Source organism: Melospiza georgiana, chromosome 8 (assembly GCF_028018845.1).
Source record: "Melospiza georgiana isolate bMelGeo1 chromosome 8, bMelGeo1.pri, whole genome shotgun sequence".
Classification (NCBI taxonomy): domain Eukaryota; kingdom Metazoa; phylum Chordata; class Aves; order Passeriformes; family Passerellidae; genus Melospiza; species Melospiza georgiana.
The window spans coordinates 37,281,874-37,299,785 of NC_080437.1; the positions used below are offsets into that span (position 1 = coordinate 37,281,874).

At 46.1% G+C, this 17,912-nt stretch overlaps 1 protein-coding gene across 2 annotated transcripts in view; it reads left to right on the forward strand.

The window, feature by feature from the left end:
• INPP5A (inositol polyphosphate-5-phosphatase A) overlaps positions 1 to 17,912 on the forward strand; it is a 181,251-nt gene that overhangs the window by 98,675 nt on the left and 64,664 nt on the right. For both annotated transcript variants that reach the window (XM_058029581.1, XM_058029580.1), the window contains exons 7-8: positions 5,550 to 5,602; positions 9,485 to 9,604. In XM_058029581.1, coding sequence (XP_057885564.1) covers positions 5,550 to 5,602; positions 9,485 to 9,604 — 173 coding nt within the window. The remainder of the gene's footprint in view (positions 1 to 5,549; positions 5,603 to 9,484; positions 9,605 to 17,912) is intronic.

Below are 17,912 nucleotides of genomic sequence, written 5' to 3' on the forward strand. Positions count from 1 at the left end.
CAGGGTTTGTGTTCCCCTCGGTGGCAGCGAGCTGTGGCAGTGCCTGGCAGTGCTGTGCCAGGGCTGAGTGCTGCCAGCCGCCTCACAGCCCCAGGACAGGCTGTGCCTTGCCCGCTGACACCCGGGAGAACTATTTCCTCCTTTATTTACTTCACTGCTATTGCTTCATTGTGATGCTGGCAAAGCTGTAACTTGTGCAGCGTTGTTTATTGCCCCTCTTGCATCAACAATTCCTCACGGTCTCTTGGGGCTCTCCCACACGGCTCTGTGGGGCAGGAGTGCTGCTCAGGGATCAGGTGTTCCCCTTCATGAGCAGCTGCAGCTCCTGCTCAGTACACGCTCCTGTGCTGCTTTTGGGACGGGGCCGGGGACTGTGGGCACGGGAACCCGAGGGGCAGCTGGAGGCTGTGACACCTCACACTGCTCACAGTGCCCTGAATAACACCCTCACACTGCCTTGAATAACACCCTCACACTGCTCACAGTGCTCCCAGTGCCCTGAATAACACCCTCACACTGCCTTGAATAACACCCTCACACTGCTCACACTGCCTTGAATAACACCCTCACACTGCTCCCAGTGCCCTGAATGACACCCTCACACTGCTCACACTGCCTTGAATAACACCCTCACACTGCTCACAGTGCTCCCAGTGCCCTGAATAACACCCTCACACTGCTCCCAGTGCCCTGAATAACACCCTCACACTGCTCCCGCTGCCTTAAATAACACCCTCACACTGCTCCCACTGCTCCCAGTGCCCTGACTGACACCCTCACACTGCTCCCAGTGCCTTGAATAACACCCTCACACTGCTCCCAGTGCCTTGAATAACACCCTCCCACTGCTCCCACTGCTCACACTGCCTTGAACAACTGTTCTGAGCAGAACCCTCTGTGTTTTGGTTGTCAGGGATAGTTTGTTTACCTGGAGGAGGAACAGACAGGAAAAGAGGCAATCTGCAAGGATACGCAATTAAGTTCTGAGCTAATCTCTGAAGCAGGTTGAAGGTTGAGTTCTGTTGCTGCCCCAGCAGAATCCCTGGGACTGCTGCTGCAGCCAGAGCCGTGGGGCAGGCTGGGGCCACGAGAGCTCGGCACAGAAGGAGAGCAAAGGGGCACGGGCTCTGCAGCTCTGCAGCGGCCTGAGGAACAGCAGCGTCCTGCTGCAGCTCTGCACCCTGGCATGTGCCCGCCCAGGACATCTCCATGTCACTTGAAAAGTTAGAAAGTAATTGCAACGATTCTTAGACCATGTTGTTTTCCTTTGGAACTGGAGACAAGTGTCTCGAACACGCAGACGCAGCAAGAGCAAAAATCAACAGGGAGATGGTTTTGGTTCTCAGATGCATGTTTCTATGTGTAAAGCTAAAATTAATTTGCTATCACGTTTTCTCGCTGGACAAATGTTAGTAATAGCAATTAAAAGGCCACAAAATAATGTGTATTTTGGAAATTTGGGTTTACCCAGCAGAAAGCACGAGCAGCATATTTACCCAAACGTTGCATTGACGTGTGTTTTAGCCAGACCTTTCATATCACATCTGCAATTTTTTGTGTGAGAAATGGTTTAAGACTGATTTCTTTTATTGCAGCTGTTTAAGGATGATCTAAAAGTAATTACAGTGATTGAGGCATAATGCAATTCAAAATAATTACGGCCCACTGCATATAAAACTAACAAAACTTTCTGCTTTGATTTATGGGTCCTCTTGGCAAGGCATAAACCTCAAATGATGCCTCTGGGAGCAACACTCTAGATAATGTTAGGCCATTTTAAAAAAAGCAGATTTGTGTAGTCTATCAGGCCTGAGTAATTTTTTTTTCTCATAGTGAGAAATTGGTTGTTATCATAGATCACAGATACTGCTCAAAGCTCTTATGAAAGATGAATTAATTTCACTAATGCTTTAATGCAAACCTTTCATGGAGGAGGCTGTATGGTGATAACCTTACTGCGGTCTCTCCTTTCTCAATTATGATTTATGTTGTCTTTTAGTAGATGAAACTGCCTGTATTCACAATCCATCTGCTGGCTAAAGGAATCCTATTAACAGAGGATCTGAGAAGAGACTTAATAATATAAGGTGAAAGATGTGATATCCCCTTTCTGGGACATGAAGTAGGATTTTTTTTCCTATTTTAAAATGTAGATCACTCTCTGAGAGCATAAGATGACCTATGTCATCTACACCTGGTTTTATGTGGGCTTACAGATGGTACAGCAGCTAGTGACTATTTGTTAAAGTAAAAATAAAGATTGTTGCTTTGAAATCTGCAATAAAAAGCAAATTTCCCTTTCCTCCTTCCCAAGCTATGACTCTTTTTTAATTCTGTTTCCAAAACTTTCTGCATTCCAAATACTTCATTTAGAAATACTAAAGCACACGCATGATCCAAAAGTACATGAGGCGTGTTGTTGAGCTGCAGTGTGTACCCAAGGCTGAGGATGACTCTCCATATCAGAGCTGTGGAGCTCCAGCTCTGGGCTGCACTGACAGGCCTGAAGCCTGCTAACTTCTGCGTTCCTAATGTTAAATAGACAGGTTATTGATAAGTGAATTCTTTCCTGAAGTTAAAGGAATTGTGTGTGTTCAAGTTATGAGTAGCTAGAGGTAGTTTGCACAGTGAAACAAGTGTCACTTTACAGTACAGAGTGAAACAAGTGCTATTTTACAGTACAGAGCACAGTGTTCCTGCTTTGTTCAGCCTCCCTGTGTGACCTTCTCCACTGTGACCTTAACTCCTCCCTGGTCTCCTGGCCTCTCCTGGGCCAGGTGAAAGCCCCAAACCCTCGTGGCTCTGTGCACCAGTTATTGCTTTTTGGCAGTGACTCAGTCTGGAGGGTTATGGAGCTGCTGACTTCAAGTAGTTGCTGAAGCAACTGATCTGAGGGAAGAAAGGCAGTGTTTTGAGGTAGGAACTGCATTCCAGGTGGTTTTCATGGCAAGTTGCCGTAGTACAGCTCAGTTTCGTGTCCAGTGAAACCCTGAGTGTGCCATGAGCAGGGGCACCTGGGCTCCTGAGTAAGGCTCTGAGGAGGAGGAGTTCTCACCAGGGCAGGGAAGCCTCGTCAGTGCTGGGTATTGCTCAGTGCCTTGGGTGCTCTTGCTGCCAGTATTTGGCTGATTCCTGTTTCCGGTTTCCCTCTGAGCCATGGTGTTCCTTTAAGCAGCTGCAATTACACTGCAGTCATCACCACTTTAATATGTCTTTCCTTCATGCCCTGCTTTGTATGGTTGAATAAACCCTTTCTGGGTCACTATTTAATTTGATATGGTCCCCCTCAGTAAAATGATGGAGAAAAGATGAATTAAGGCTCTGTGCTGGTCATTATCAATCATGGTTTGTGTGCATTACTTATTGCTCCCAGTGCTTTTTGACATTAGCCCTCTCTAACCTCTCTCTCCATGTTAATGCTGCCTGGAGGTCCTTTCCCCCGATGTAGCAGGGGTTATTTATGTAGGTGGTGGTGCTGGGGGGTTTTAAAAGGTCAGCACAATCTCTTCAGGGACTCTATTCACAAAGGAAAAGCTGGCAGAATGTAACTACCAGTTTTCAAATTGTGATTTTAGAAGGTGTGTTTTTTTGGTGAGGATTTGTGCCGGTGAGGTGTCAGAGCTGCAGCCCGGGGCTGGCCCGGAGCTGTGGCAGGACACAGCAGAGAGGGACGGACGGCTCAGAGCACGGCTGCCCCAGGGCTCTGCAGGAGCACCAAGGGGAAACCTGATTGATCTGGGTAAAGCTTCCACCATGAGGTTAAACAGCAGGAGACGGGCCCAGGCGGGTTCTGGAATGGCCGTTCTTGGGGGTGCTCAAAACCCAGCTGGGTATGACTCTAAGTAAGATGATCTGGTTGGGCCTCTTCTGGTGTTGCATCTTTTGAAGAACTTTTGCTATTTTGCCACAGAGGAAAATAGCAAATGAGAAATGGCAGCCTGATTGAAAACATTATCTTGGACCACATCATAAGCTTGGACTACTTGATTTTAAGTCCTGTGTAGTTGTTTTTAAGAAGGAAATTACGAAGTTCCCTTTTTTAATCAAGATTAAATTTGAGCCAATTTTGAATGCTTTTAGCATTCAATTTTTTTCATTGATTTCCTTCTCAATAAGTGTGGACATCTCTAATTTTAACTGTGCCCCCCATGAGCATCACAGAAGAGACCTAACTGTGTAGGGGGATACAATACAAGAAAATAAAGGTAGTATAGAAAGTCATCTTACCCTTAAGGAGTTGCAGCTGAGCCAATTATTAGAGACTGGGAGCAGGCCTGACTTTATCAGGCTGCACCTGTAGCCAGTGAGAAGAGTGTTATAAAGAGTGGGGTGGGTGGTTGAGGGCAGCTGGGGTCTGGTGGCTGCTGTGAGGACAAGGAAGGGTCGGTGCTAGAGGAGCTGCCTATGGGGCACATCAAGGCAGTGTGAAACTCCAGCAACGTGGAGCCTTTGCAATATAATAACAACGTTACTGGGTATGGTTGGTCTTGGCTGCAGTCACTGTGCTGGTGCCTGAGGAGAAGGGCAGGGAGAGGGGTCCCTTTTCCCTGAGGGATGGTCAGAAGGGGCAGACTGGGTTGGAGCAGCATTGTCTCCTGGAAGGTGTCCCTGCCCACAGCAGGGAGGCTGGAACAGGGTGAGGGTCCCTTGCAACCCAAACAGTCTGTGATTCTGTAATTCATTTGAAGTCAGCCTGGTTTGGTTTGTGGAGGCCCTTCCCTATCTCAGTAGAGTTTAGGATTGAGACCTGTCTGTTTTTAGAGAGAATAAATACACCTGGCCAGTGCCTCAGGAGAGGTTTGGGGGAGTGGTGCCTCTGACTGAGGATGCTCTGCTGGGACTGGCAATTTATTCACAATAAGTGCTCCCATTCTTTAGCTGCAAAATCATTGGCATCGTTATCTAGGCCTGTATGGTGCAGTATTCATTCCCAGAGCAGATTAGCCCAGACGCATATGTGTTGTTAGCAAGGAATAAATAGGATGCAGAATCATGTATTTTTATGGGAGGTAGTGGATTGTGGCAGTGGCTGAACAACCTCTTCTTGTATGTGAGTGACATGCACGGGCCCGAGCTGAATTGTGGCTTTCTCACCACTGGTGTGGCTGTGATGAATGGAATCTTTTAACGCCATTTAAATTCTTACCTTTTATAGAAATATTGGGTGGCTGGGCTCAGCGAGAGAAACAGCTTTCTAACAGATCTCATTCATTTTAATTTGATGTAAATCTCTGATGACATTTTACAGTTCAGGTAAAATTACAAAGAAAACATTTGTGCATAGGCAATTTTTCATTTGTAAACAACTGCCAGGGCTTTTATTAATTTTACATATAATTTTGTAACCGCTGCAGGATCAAAAATATAATTAATTCCAGGATTTATAAAAGACAAAATATCTGTTTTAAAGGTACCTCAGTTTGTGTTCAGTGCTTCTTGGTTATAATGTATGAATGAACTCTGCTTCATTTTGTTCTTTGTGTCAGTACATTTCACTTTCACAGTATTCTTTACCTAAGGTGATTGGTTCTTATTCATTTATTTTTCAGTGCAAGTGGTCCAGAAAAGGTTTCATTCGAACAAGGTGGTGTATTACTGATTGGTAAGTTGCATCTTGATGTTGTTTCTGATTACGTTTGTTAACAACAATTTCAAGCAGGTATTTTCATGTGTAGATTGGTCTGTTCACAGGGCAGGTAGGTTCCCCACCTGCTTTGTTGTCTGTTGAGCACGGGGTGCTCAGTGAATTGCGATGGTGCGTGAGCAGTTGTGGTGTTGGTGTGACCCCGTGCAGTCAGAGGGGCTCAGGATCAGGCACAGTGTGGAGCTGGCACTGTCCCTGGGACAGCTCAGGGCACAGGGACAGGCACAGTGTGGAGCTGGCACTGTCCCTGCTGCTGTCCCTGCTGCACTGTGGGGTTGGTGTGACCCTGTGCAGTCAGAGGGGCTCAGGGCATGGGCATCAGGCACAGCACGGAGCTGGCACTGTCCCTGCTGCACTGTGGTGTTGGTGTGACCCTGTGCAGGGCTCACAGAGTCAGGCACAGCACGGAGCTGACACTGTCCCTGCTGCTGCACTGTGGGGTCGGTGTGACCCCGTCCAGTCAGAGGGGCTCAGGGCACAGGTGCAGGCACAGTGTGGAGCTGACACTGTCCTTGCTGCACTGTTGGTGATCCCGTGCAGTCAGAGGGGCTCAGGGCATGGGCATCAGGCACAGCACGGAGCTGGCACTGTCCCCCTGCTGCTGCACCACTTCTGCTGCTGCTGGCGCTTGGCAGCATCTCCCCTGGGTCAGGCACCACAGCCCTCACCTCTGGGGCTTCTGCAAAAAGAACGTGTTCTATGGAAATCTGAAGAAGCCTTCTTCAGATTTCTCTAAGCCTGCCTGGAAATCTGGCCTTGCTTTTTTACCATGTACTCACAGCTTTGGTCTTTGCTGCTTACTTATACTGTAGTCATGTATGTGTACACGAACATTCAACACTTTTCCCCTCCTCGTGTGGTTGTTTCACATCTTACAATTGAAAGCTTGATTTTGAAATCTCATGAATGTTCACATAGGTTGACTTCTGAGTACTGAACAGTGTTCTGGCTTTGCTGGCATAAGCACGTTTGTTTAATTAGACAGCTTGTGAAAACAGAAAAGGCACCAGGTTTATTCCTTTTATGGGCTTCCGACCCAGAAATTGGGCAGGCAGTTGTGTGATACTGTAGCTTCATGTCAATTTTTCCAGATCCGTATGTGTGGGGTGTGATTCCAGCGCTAGATAATTGCAGAAGTGGGTGCTAACATCAGATGTTAATCTGGACTTTGCTCTTGCATCATGACTTCCCTAGGTTCTGTCTCTTCTGTTCTCTGGGATTTCCTCTCTGCTGAGAAAACAACATGAATTTATTTTTAGACCTTTCCAAGAAAAAAAAGGTTCTTCAGAGACAGATTTAAATGTAATGTTTTCTTGTGGGGGTATTAAAAAAAGACAGTCTGTGGCTGCAGGGGATGTTTGGGTGTGTTGGGCAGTGAGGATGAGGAACCTCACAGCTTCTCCTGGTCTGTAATGAGCTGAGCCATGGTGGTGGTTCTGTCTGGTGTAATTTGCAGTTTTGATCCACATGATCTAGCAAGGTCTCAGATGTTTCTAATGGGAAACTGAAGGGGTGAGTTACGATGTACAATTTCTGCAGAATGAAAGTGAAATACTATGGGAAATGCAGGTTATTACAAAATACACCTAAGGAGGTCTCAGTGCCCAATGTGACTTTTCAGGGTGTGATGAGTGCTTGCACCCAGTCTCTGTGCATATGGACAAAGTTCTGCCCATAGTCATGAAAACCATTTCCATAAATCGTGACTTTTGATCAATGCATTTCTGCAGTCTAATAGGTCAATAAAAATAGAGCCCAGTTGTTAGTACTTCTGTGTGAGACCTTGAGGGGAACTGTTCATTTTCCCTACTTAGGAACACATTGTTACAGAATGTATCTCATGCCAAAAACCAGAAAGTGACCTTAACAGACTTCAGAGAACTGCCCTTTTTCTTCCTTTCTGATCAGTGGTCTGCCCCAGTTGAGTTTCTCTGCGAATGCAGATTTTTCAAATCCATTATTCTTCATTACCTTACCTTTTAGTGTAGACAAAGAACTAAAGAATCCTGGGGCACTCATGAATTTTCACATTATGCAAAAATGAAAGACAACTATATAATTCATGCACTTTCATTTTGTGGGGTTTTTTTAGTATCTTGACTATAAGGTGAAGGTGTTTGTTTCTACTCAAATAGTTCTCAGTGTTTTAGCAGGTGCAAGATAGTGCACTGGATGCATTACAGTCTTAAATACAGTTTACATATGTAGTTCATATTTGCTAGTGAAAATGGAGCAGAGAATGTGCTTACAGCATTTAGGCAAGGCACCAGGCTTGGGGATGTTTGCAAGGGTATCAGTGGTCAGAATCAGCAACCAGAATAATTTTGATATTCTCAAGGAAGTAGTATTGGAAGATGACAGGGAAATGCAGAGCGTTGCACTTTGAGAGGAGAAGTTAAAAGCACCAATACTATTTTTGGGAATAACTGACTCATTACCCCTGCTGTAGAAAAGGATCAAGGGAGAAGGAATCGAATATGGATCATTATTATCTTAGTGAGATGTGTTAATAGGTAGGTGCTGTGAAGGACACCAAGGGAGAAGGCACAGTAATTATGTGAGTGCTGCCAAGGCTGTGATAGAGTGTTGTGTTTGGCTTTCAGTGCTGTGCTCTAGGTATGCTGGAAAGAGGACAGCAGAGTCAGGAAGGGTGGGTTTGGCTAGGGGTGAGAAACTTGGGCTGACCACAGCAAGGGAAACTGGTTGCTGTCAGCCCTGCAGAAGGGGCAGAAATCAGTTTAATTTGCAGGAAAATAGGTAATATGATGAAAATCTGAGTTTACGGACAAGAAAGTTGCAGGTGGAAGGTCCATCATCAGTAAACTTTAAGAGCAAGCATGTTTTAGACACTTGAGGGTGGGTTATAGACAGCTTTACACGTTGGGTGAGCTGGTGACTCGGGGCCCTCCCTGTCCTACAGGGATTCTTTCTGTTTGTCCTTCAGCCAGGCAGGACTGGATATCTCGAGCTGTCCTGTTTTGTAGTTCTGTGATCACTGTCTCTTTATAAGGAGGCTGTAAGTGGGATGCTCCCCATCAGCGTGGGTTCGCTGACAGATGTGCTGCTCGCTGGAGCCAGGGATGGTCCCCAGGATCTCTGGCAGCCCCGTGTGCTGTGTGTGCTGTGTCTGGCCGTGCTCTCGCTGTGCTCCCTGCCCATTGTGGCTGTGTCCGGGCCCGTTCCCAGCTCCCTGAGCACAGCCTGGCTTTCTGCTTGGTGTCTGTCTCAGCCGGGGCCTGTCCGTGTGCTGCTGGCAGCTCCGGGGCCTTTCTGGCCCCAGCAAATCTCTGTGCACTGAGAGCAGCAGCAGGTGCCCTTCCCAGCTGGATGTGCTGGCTGCTGCTGTCTCACGTTCTCTGCACAGGGACAGAGAAGGAGCCACAGTGGTATGATCTAGTCCTTAATGACAGTAACCTTCTCCTCTCAGTAGCTTTTCATGTTGTTTACTGCAGAGCCACACTTGTGCTTGACACTTAGCTGCAGCTTTGAAACTGAAAGTTGTTTGTTTACACATTTAATTTTGTTTTAAAAATATTTTAGTGAAAGAGTACTGCCTGATTTCTGGAATTGTAACTGGCAAATAGCTTTTCATTTTCATGTTATACATCCTTTATGCAAAAGATTTGATGGAGTCTTATCTGTGGATGAGCTGTAAGCTTGATGGCAGTCTGACAATTTTCTGATTATGATAGCTTAATCTGCACGGTTCTTGTGAGTAAATATTAAGGTAACATAAGAGTGAATACAGTAAGTGCTGTGTTGAATGCTTTGCTGATGCAACAAATGTTTTTTTTTTCTTTTCTCCTGAATCATTTTATTTTTTTCCTTTTTTTGTCATAGTGCCTTTGACTTGGTAAACATTCATCTTTTCCATGATGCTTCCAATTTAATTGCTTGGGAAACAAGCCCATCGGTTTACTCAGGAATACGGCATAAGGCTCTTGGCTATGTACTTGATAGGTATGTATTAGCCTTTCCTGGCCTCTTTCAATCTCTGTGTTCACGGGCAGCGAATGAAGGATGTTTCAAATGGCACACTCAGAAATGTGGAGGGTTTTATTCTGTCACCTGAAAGTGGTTACTGCTTGCCAGAGTTTTCTAGACAGTGCAGGTTACAGATCACTTTATGACACTTATTCTTTAAAGCCAAATAACTGATCTCAGAAACCACTCTGAAGTCACCAGAATTGCAGAGTAGGAACCACACTTATTTTCTAAATGTGTTAGGTAGACCAGCTTATTTTTAGACTATGTGAGCTCTTATAAAGTGCATTCAAGTGCATCTTCAGTTACAGAATGACAGAATAATTCCAGTTGGAAGTGACCTCTGGAAGTCCCGTACTCATCCCTCTGTTCAGAGCAGGGCTGATTTCAACAGCTTGTCCAGCTGAGCTTTGAGCAGCTCCAGCATGATGGTTTGTAGCTCTTCTGAGCCACACGTTGCTGTGTTCTACTGCCCTCACTGTGAAGGTTTCTGTCCCTATTATCCAGCCAGAATTTTCCTCAAAGTGGTTTGTGTCCATCACCTGGATCTTTTGGCATGCACTGCTGGGCAAAGTCTGGCTTTTTTCTCTCCGTAACTACCAAACAGGTAAAGCCAGTAACAGAGTCCTCCTGTAGACAACTCTGCTGCAACCTGAGCAAGCCCAGGTCTTTCAGCCTCTCCTTGCGAGTCCCTCCACACAGAGCTGGTGTGCTTTAATCTCCACAGCAGCTGGGTACAGCAGGCAGCGCTTGTGTACAGTCACTGCTGGTGTTAGGAGCCCTGTGGGTTCTGCTGGTATTGCAGAGCTGGTTCATCTAATGAGTGACACAATACAGAGGAGTCCCCAAAAATACACAGAAATTTACAGCTACCCGAATTATAAAGCCAGGAAGAAGACAGCTTTCTCTTGAGTAAGAAAACAATGTTTCTGTGTGGGCATCAGTGTGTTGGCAGAGTAAACAGGTATTTCTGCTAAGAGGTGCCAGCCAGCTTCATGTTTGCCTGAGAAACAGAGCTTTAAAGTGTCCCTTCAGAGCAGCATGGCACACACTGCAATCCATGGCCTAATGGGGGGCTTAAAACAAACTGCTGAGCCTGGAAGGAGTACAGAGCCAGAGCACTTTGTGTGCTGTTCCTGCCCCGAGCGCTGCTGCCCAGCAGCCGTGGCCATGGCCTGTTCACCAGGACCCCAATGAGCATGGGGCCCTGCTGCTGTTCCCTGGCCAGTGTCACCTGCTCAGTGTCACCTCTGTCCTTGCCCAGGGCGAGGAATGGGGGGCCCAGCCCAGGCAGGGTGCTGAGCCCCGTGCTGCCCCATGCAGGCTTTGGCTGAGGCCACGCCACGGGCCAGGGCCAGCCTGTGCCTGCCTCGTGGGCAGCCTCTGCTCCTCTGCTGCTGCCTGGCACAGCCCCAGGGCATCCCTGCCCACAGGCACCTGTCTGCTCTGCTCCTCTCCTGCCTGGCACAGCCCCAGGGCATCCCTGCCCACAGGTGCCTGTCTGCTCTGCTCCTCTGCTGCTGCCTGGCACAGCCATGGGGCATCCCTGCCCACAGGCACCTGTGCCCTTCTGCCTCTGCTGCCTGGCACAGCCATGGGGCATCCCTGCCCACAGGCACCTGTCTGCTCTGCTCCTCTGCTGCCTGGCACAGCCATGGGGCATCCCTGCCCACAGGCACCTGTCTGCTCTGCTCCTCTGCTGCCTGGCACAGCCCCAGGGCATCCCTGCCCACAGGCACCTGTCTGCTCTGCTCCTCTCCTGCCTGGCACAGCCATGGGGCATCCCTGCCCACAGGCACCTGTGCCCTTCTGCCTCTCCTGCCTGGCACAGCCCTGGGGCATCCCTGCCCACAGGCACCTGTCTGCTCTGCTCCTCTCCTGCCTGGCACAGCCCCAGGGCGTCCCTGCCCACAGGCACCTGTGCCCTTCTGCCTCTCTCTGGCAGCAGCCTGGAAGTTACAGACACTCGTGAACAAAGCAGTTTATGTGCTGTAAAATATCTCGTTGCCATTTTTCCCTGTGTAGCTTTTCACTGAAAATGTTTGGAAATGTTGCAGTGGTGTGTAAATGCCTTTCCAGTAGTGTTCTTTCTCAGCTTTCCTTGCTCTCTGTGGGTTTTGTGTCCTGTAGGGCGGCAGGTGGGATAGTCGAGACTGCCTTTCCCCCAGCAGGGGGCTAAGCAGGGATTTTTCCAAGCAGGAATTTACCATCACCTTTGGGATGACCCAGGGGTGAACAGGAAAAAGCCACCATTGCCTTTCTCTTGTATCGCTTGCAAAACCTGCTCAAATCACTTGAAAATGCTGGAGGCAATTGGAAGGTTTGCACAGACAGCATATATATAAAAGGTCCGTGATTTACAGAACAGGGGCTCAGGATAGGATCTCGGCGCAGTCTGGGTGCACATTCTTGAGTTCTGTTGCATAGAGCAGTGTGGTTTTTTCTTTTCATTCTTCTTGGCTCCATTGGTATCTTTTCCTTTTCTAATGCTTTGCATGAGGGAAACCTGTGCAAACCTTCTGCATTTTTTATTGCACGCTTGTTTGCAGCATACAGTGTGCTTCATTAGCTGATTTTGGCTTTGGACCTCCCACGATGGCCTGGCAAGGGAAGGTAATGAGACTGTAGTATTAGTGTCAGCTGTGGGTCAGGGATGTCACGATGGTATATCATTAAAATGTGACACTGCCAAAAACTGCCCCGGCTCGCTGTCCTCAGCAAAGGAGCCCCTGGACTGGGGCTGCGCGGTGGCACAGCGAGCTGCGGGATGCATTGTTCATTCTGAGCGAGCAGCCAGCCGCAGATCCGGACCTCCGCAGCGCGGCCGGGGCCGGCGGGCACAAAGGGGGAGTTCTGCAGCCAGTGAATAATGGGAAGCCCCTTTCATCGGCAGGACTAACCTTTTGGCAGCCACCAGCACACTCTATTCTGATCCGCTGATTGGGGAGGACAATACACTGAAGCTTACTTTGAATGAATGCTGCCACCAACAGTGTCCCCATTCAGGGGCTTTGGGAACCATCTTTGGCCATTGTCCCCCAGCACTCCCTCAGACAGCAGGAAAAGGGAAAGTGAGAGCAGCTATAGGGGGAAAAGTACTCCTTTTCTTGGCTTTAATCTCTCTTTAAAGTTTCATAGATCTACATTTCCAGCTGAGCTACTGGAACTATGCAGTGTCAGATAAATACAGAAAGAGAGAGGTTTCAAGCTGAGCTTTCAAATCGCCTTATCTGCATGAACTAATAATGCAGATTTAGTGCTGTTAAAAACAGAGACTGATAAGTCTTTTCCTTTAAAGCCTTTAAACTGCTAAAGAGCATTTAACAGCGATGCAGTTCAAACCCAATGAACAATGCTGAGAAGGAAAACAGTTTATTGAGCTAAACTTTCACTGAATGAAACAAACACCTTCTCACAGTTGATTTAGGTCACTGTGGGAGTCAGTGAAAGCTCAGTTGTGTTCGTGCTGCATCTTCATAAACATGAGTTATGTACAGCCTTTTATCTGGGCAACAGCTACCATAGGAGTTGGGGATGCAAACCAGAAGAGGATTTGCAAATAAAGCTGAAATGGATCAGTTTAACTGTTCAGATTGCCAGCGAAGTTGCTATCTCTAAAATTATTTTAGCCACAAAGTTTTAACGCATAAGAAAAAAGCTGTGCAACGTGACAGCATTGGTGAGCAGGGGGAGGTTGGGGAAAACCACGGAATGATACCAAGTTATGCTAAAAGTTTTCTCCTGGGGAAATGTGTTAGTAATCCTAATAGCACTTTTGAGGAGTACAGGAGTTTGTTCTTCTAGCTTTAATAAAGCTTCTGATTTAATAAAGTTAATCCTGAAGTGATTTAACTTTAATAGCATTAAAATTAGTTAAATGGAAAGAACACTTTTAAAGGCAGCTCACTGGTGTGTGCTGAGCCAGATTGTGTTTAATATTTGCCATTTTGCAAGAGAGAAGATGTGGTGTCAGATTGTTGCTTTAAAGACCAAGAGGATTGGAATCACGCTGTTGTTGAACAAATATGTGTTGTAACTTTACAAATACACATACAGTGTGTATGTAGAAAATTGAGGTGTGCAATGAGTCTCTGTCAGCACCAGTGTAAACCCAGACTGAGCCCCCAGAAGTCAGTTATGTTATTCCAGGTAGGCACAGGTCTACAGTCAAAACTGAGTTTGCTTTAAAATGAGATAAGAACATCTGCTTTATATTTTGTGGAGGAAACAAAATTCTTCAAAGCGCATTTTGGATAATTGCCATGTACAGTTAGCCCTATTTGCATGATACTTGGTTTTTTGTGTTTTCTGAAGTTGGAGGGTGTAATCTACACATGTGAGTAAGAGAGGAAAATAGTTTACATTTTGGTTTAATTTTTCATGCATCTGTTATAACTAATGCTTGTGCATATTTCATACGAATTAACCATATTGACATATTAGTTGTGTCCTGTAGCTACTTGATGGGGAGAAGTGTATGAATGCAATACCCAGGCTGGAGAATGAGGAAAAAGCTGCAGGATGGGGCCCTTCAAGAGTTTGGGAAGGACAGGACGTGAGGTGTTAGCCTGATCCCTGGCTCTTGGGATGTGCCAGCCATCTAAACTTCCTGAAATTATCTCAAGCATTGAGATCCATAAAATGAGCGTGGTTTTTTTTAAATGAAAGTGACAGTGCTCTTCTGTTTTCCTATTGAAATGTTCCCTGGCCTAGTTCAACAGAAACATTTTTACATTACAACTGTGAAATCTTAGCATAAAGCTTCCCTTTGTGCCCTTCATTATTTTCTCACAAATATAGTCCATTGTCACATAGCTGAAGTTAATTTGATCAACATTGGGACATTTAACTTTTATGTCCGGTCAAAGGAGCTGTTTCATGCTGATTTTGAGTATTGAAAAGAAATGATTGCCAGAAAAATAATGTTACTATTAACAATTCAGAGCAATTAGTTTCCCAGGGAGAGGCGATGTGATGCACCGGCTCCACACAACTATTCTTTGTCATTTTATGGATGCTCATCAGTCAACTGTCACCTCTTCTCAAAGACCCCTCCAATCTAAATGTTTCTCTTTGGGCTTTTCCCAGAACTAGCAGCTGAATGAGCAAAAGAAAAGCCACTTAGTTTCTAGGCAAAGGAAAACTTTGCTCTAAAGATCTGGGTCATTTGGGAAGAGCCTCAAAGCAGCTTGCTTTAGGAGGGCTTGGGATTTTTTTGGTTTGGTTTGGTTTTGTTTTTACTTTATTTGTTTTTTTGACGCAGTGATTTTAACATGAGCCTTCAAATGCATAGTGAAATTTCTGTGTATTCAGATAAAAAGCACTCTCAAGGCAAATAAACCTTCCAGCCAAACGTCTTCTAACAAAGGTTTAAACCCCTGGATCACATTCAAATCGACAGCTTTTCATTGAACACCCCAAGCTCAGCTCATTAATATTCAGTCATTCTCCCCCTTAGAGGAAGGTTAAGTGCTCTCAAAATTAGCGTGTTTGGATAATATGCTCTTTAAAGAGTAAATCCAGCAAAATTGTCTTGTTACTTTCAGCCTGTCAAATACAGCCAAAGTCACTTTTCCTCGCTCCTTGTTTTTCTGCTGGCTTGAGCTTTGGCGTCTTTCATGCAGTTGTCAAAAATTCAACCCATGTGTCCTCCATCTCTGCTGAGACACATTGTGAATTTTACTTAGATTGTATTTTTAGCAGCAAAATGTTTTTGTGCTGGTATGTATTGTAATGGAACGCATACACTAGTATAATTTGAAGGGAACACAATAATTGCAGTTCCATATTAAGTGAATGATAATTTTTGGTCATCCTAATCACTAATTTTGTCCTTATTCTGTTGTTTTCAGCATTAGGAGCTCTTTTTTTCTTCTTCTTTTCTTTTTGGCATTACAAACTGAACAGGTTATAATAAATTTTCAGTATTCATTATTCAAATGGTAAATATCTAATGTTTCTCTTGTGATAAATCTGTGTGAACAGCACCAGGTTTGGAAGCGAAGATCTAAAATCTGAAATCCAGAACTTTAGATACTTGCAGGTATCACAGAGAAAGGTGTCACTTAAGGAAAAGATGGAGTAGATGCACTAAGCCAGTTTTTGCTGTACCTGGCCAGTGTGAATGGTACTGTGGCTCTTTCAGAAGAAATGCTGCAGCTGAAGCTCTGGGGATTCCTGGAGATGTTATAGTCGGTTGTTTGCCCACACAGTCCCTGTCCAGCAGTGTGGGTGTGGATCATGGCAGTTTTGTGGCACTCATCTTCCCTAAAGGTTTTACTCCTTTTTGCCTGTTTTCCATTAACAGGATCCCCTGGGGCTGCCCTGTTGGCTGCTGAGTTTCTCTAGTAGAATGTAAGTGCTGTAAGCAGGGCAAGGTTGGGTTTACTGCAACAGTCCCTCTCCCAGGAGGGCCTGTGTAATTAAACATGTGATGCAAGAAAAGATAATGCCTCTTAAAAAAGAAATTACTGCAAGTAACTTGTTGCCTGCTTGATTTTGCTCAGAAAGTGGCTTTCTATGAGAATGTGCAGAGTGTCACATTCTCATTGGGTTATATTTCTCTCTTTACTGTAATTTGTTCCTTAGAGAGCCTGGAGCTGGAAGAAGATAAGTCATTAGTGTCCAGCTAAAGGTGACACTGACATCAGCATCCATTGTGGTCTGCGCCTTTTCAAATCTCCTATCCTATGGCCATATCTTCTATGAATAACTGTGATTCAATTAAGGAGAATCTATATGGGCTGTTGATCCAATTTTTACTCATTTGCAGAGAAATGAAAATAAATCGCTCTTGTGATTTTATTTCCAATGCTGGCTGTGAGCTGATAAAATGGAGAATGGCTGGAAGAGCCCCATTCTGCTGCCCTTGGAGCCTGTGGGCGCCGGGCCAAGCAGCCCCCTTGGAGATCGGCTCCCTCGGGCTGGGAGGGGGCTGCGGGCCCGGCCTGCGTGTCCCGTGCCCGGGCCAGGGTCGGCCATCCCCGCCGGAGGGTGCTCGGGCGGCGAGGCAGCGATCGCGGAGCTGGGCCGGAGCTGAGAGGCCGTGGCTGCCTGGGCAGGCCCTGCTCCGGCCCGCACGGCTCCGTGGGTGCGGCTGCCTCAGCTGCTGAGGAGCTGCCGTATCTGCATTTCATCCATGCTGCGTTTAAGATGCAGCCAAGATGGGTCAGTTTCGCTCCAACAAGGAAATGGGTCCTGCTGCTGTTATATCCACTAGAATTTTCATTGTTCAAGCCTAATGTTGACAGCTCTTAGCTTTCTTGATCACCGTGCTGTTTGGAAAATGGGTTGTTCCCTTCTCTTTAGCACTTCAAACGTTTCTGTCCTCACCCCTTTTTTGTTCCCTCTCTTAGCTCCTGGTGCTCCCCTGTAGTGTGATTTTCAAAGAGATAATGTAAAATTGGTTGCTCATGAGCTGTTCACAGCATCGAGCATTGTTTAATCCTTTGTTAGTGAATTCTCTCTGGGTCTGAGCCATTTGCATTGCCCTTTTCTAGAAGCACTTGGGTTTATTTTAAATTCACAGTTGCCCTGTGTTAGCCAGTCCCATGGTGGAGCCTGCAGGTCCCCATTTCTGGCAGCTCGCCGTGGATGTGGAGGCTCTGCTGCCCACACAGGAGATGGAGCTGGAAAAGATGCTTCTTCTTGTAGGCCTGGCAAGACCCAAATCTGACACAATTCCTTGACCCTTGCACTGTTGTTCCTATCAATGAGCTGTTTAGGGCAGACAGTGTCTTTAGTCTGAGTTGCTCTAAATATGTCACAAAAAATACTTTTATAAGCTTAACAATAATCAGTATCCTGTTGCCACATGTCCTGGTTATTTGTCTCGTTTGTGCTTTTGACACTAAGTGACTGCAGGACTTTGGCTTTGCTCCCCACATTTAAGCCCTGCAGAAGAAACAGCAAGAACTGGGATGTCTTGGGCTTCGTGCAGAAAGATTGGGCAGTTACCTGCTGTCTGCTGAGCACCAAGTGTCACCAGCACTGACGAGCTCAGAAACTATGGGAGGATGTTAATATTCCATGATAAAGCAAAGATCCAAAAAGACATCCCCTCTCTCTGGTTTCTTCTTGTAGTTTTCTCTTGTATCAGCTGAAGAGCATGAAAATTTCTTTGCATGGTAATGCCAGTGTTGTAGTGCTGTGTTGTCCTGTAGCAGAATTGACAAGTCCTTACATCATTATCCAGGGCTGCTATTTCATTAGGCGAATGTCAGTGTCAGGTAAGATCATGGGTTTGTCAATATAATGAAAATACCAGTCAAGTGAGGAAAAAGTC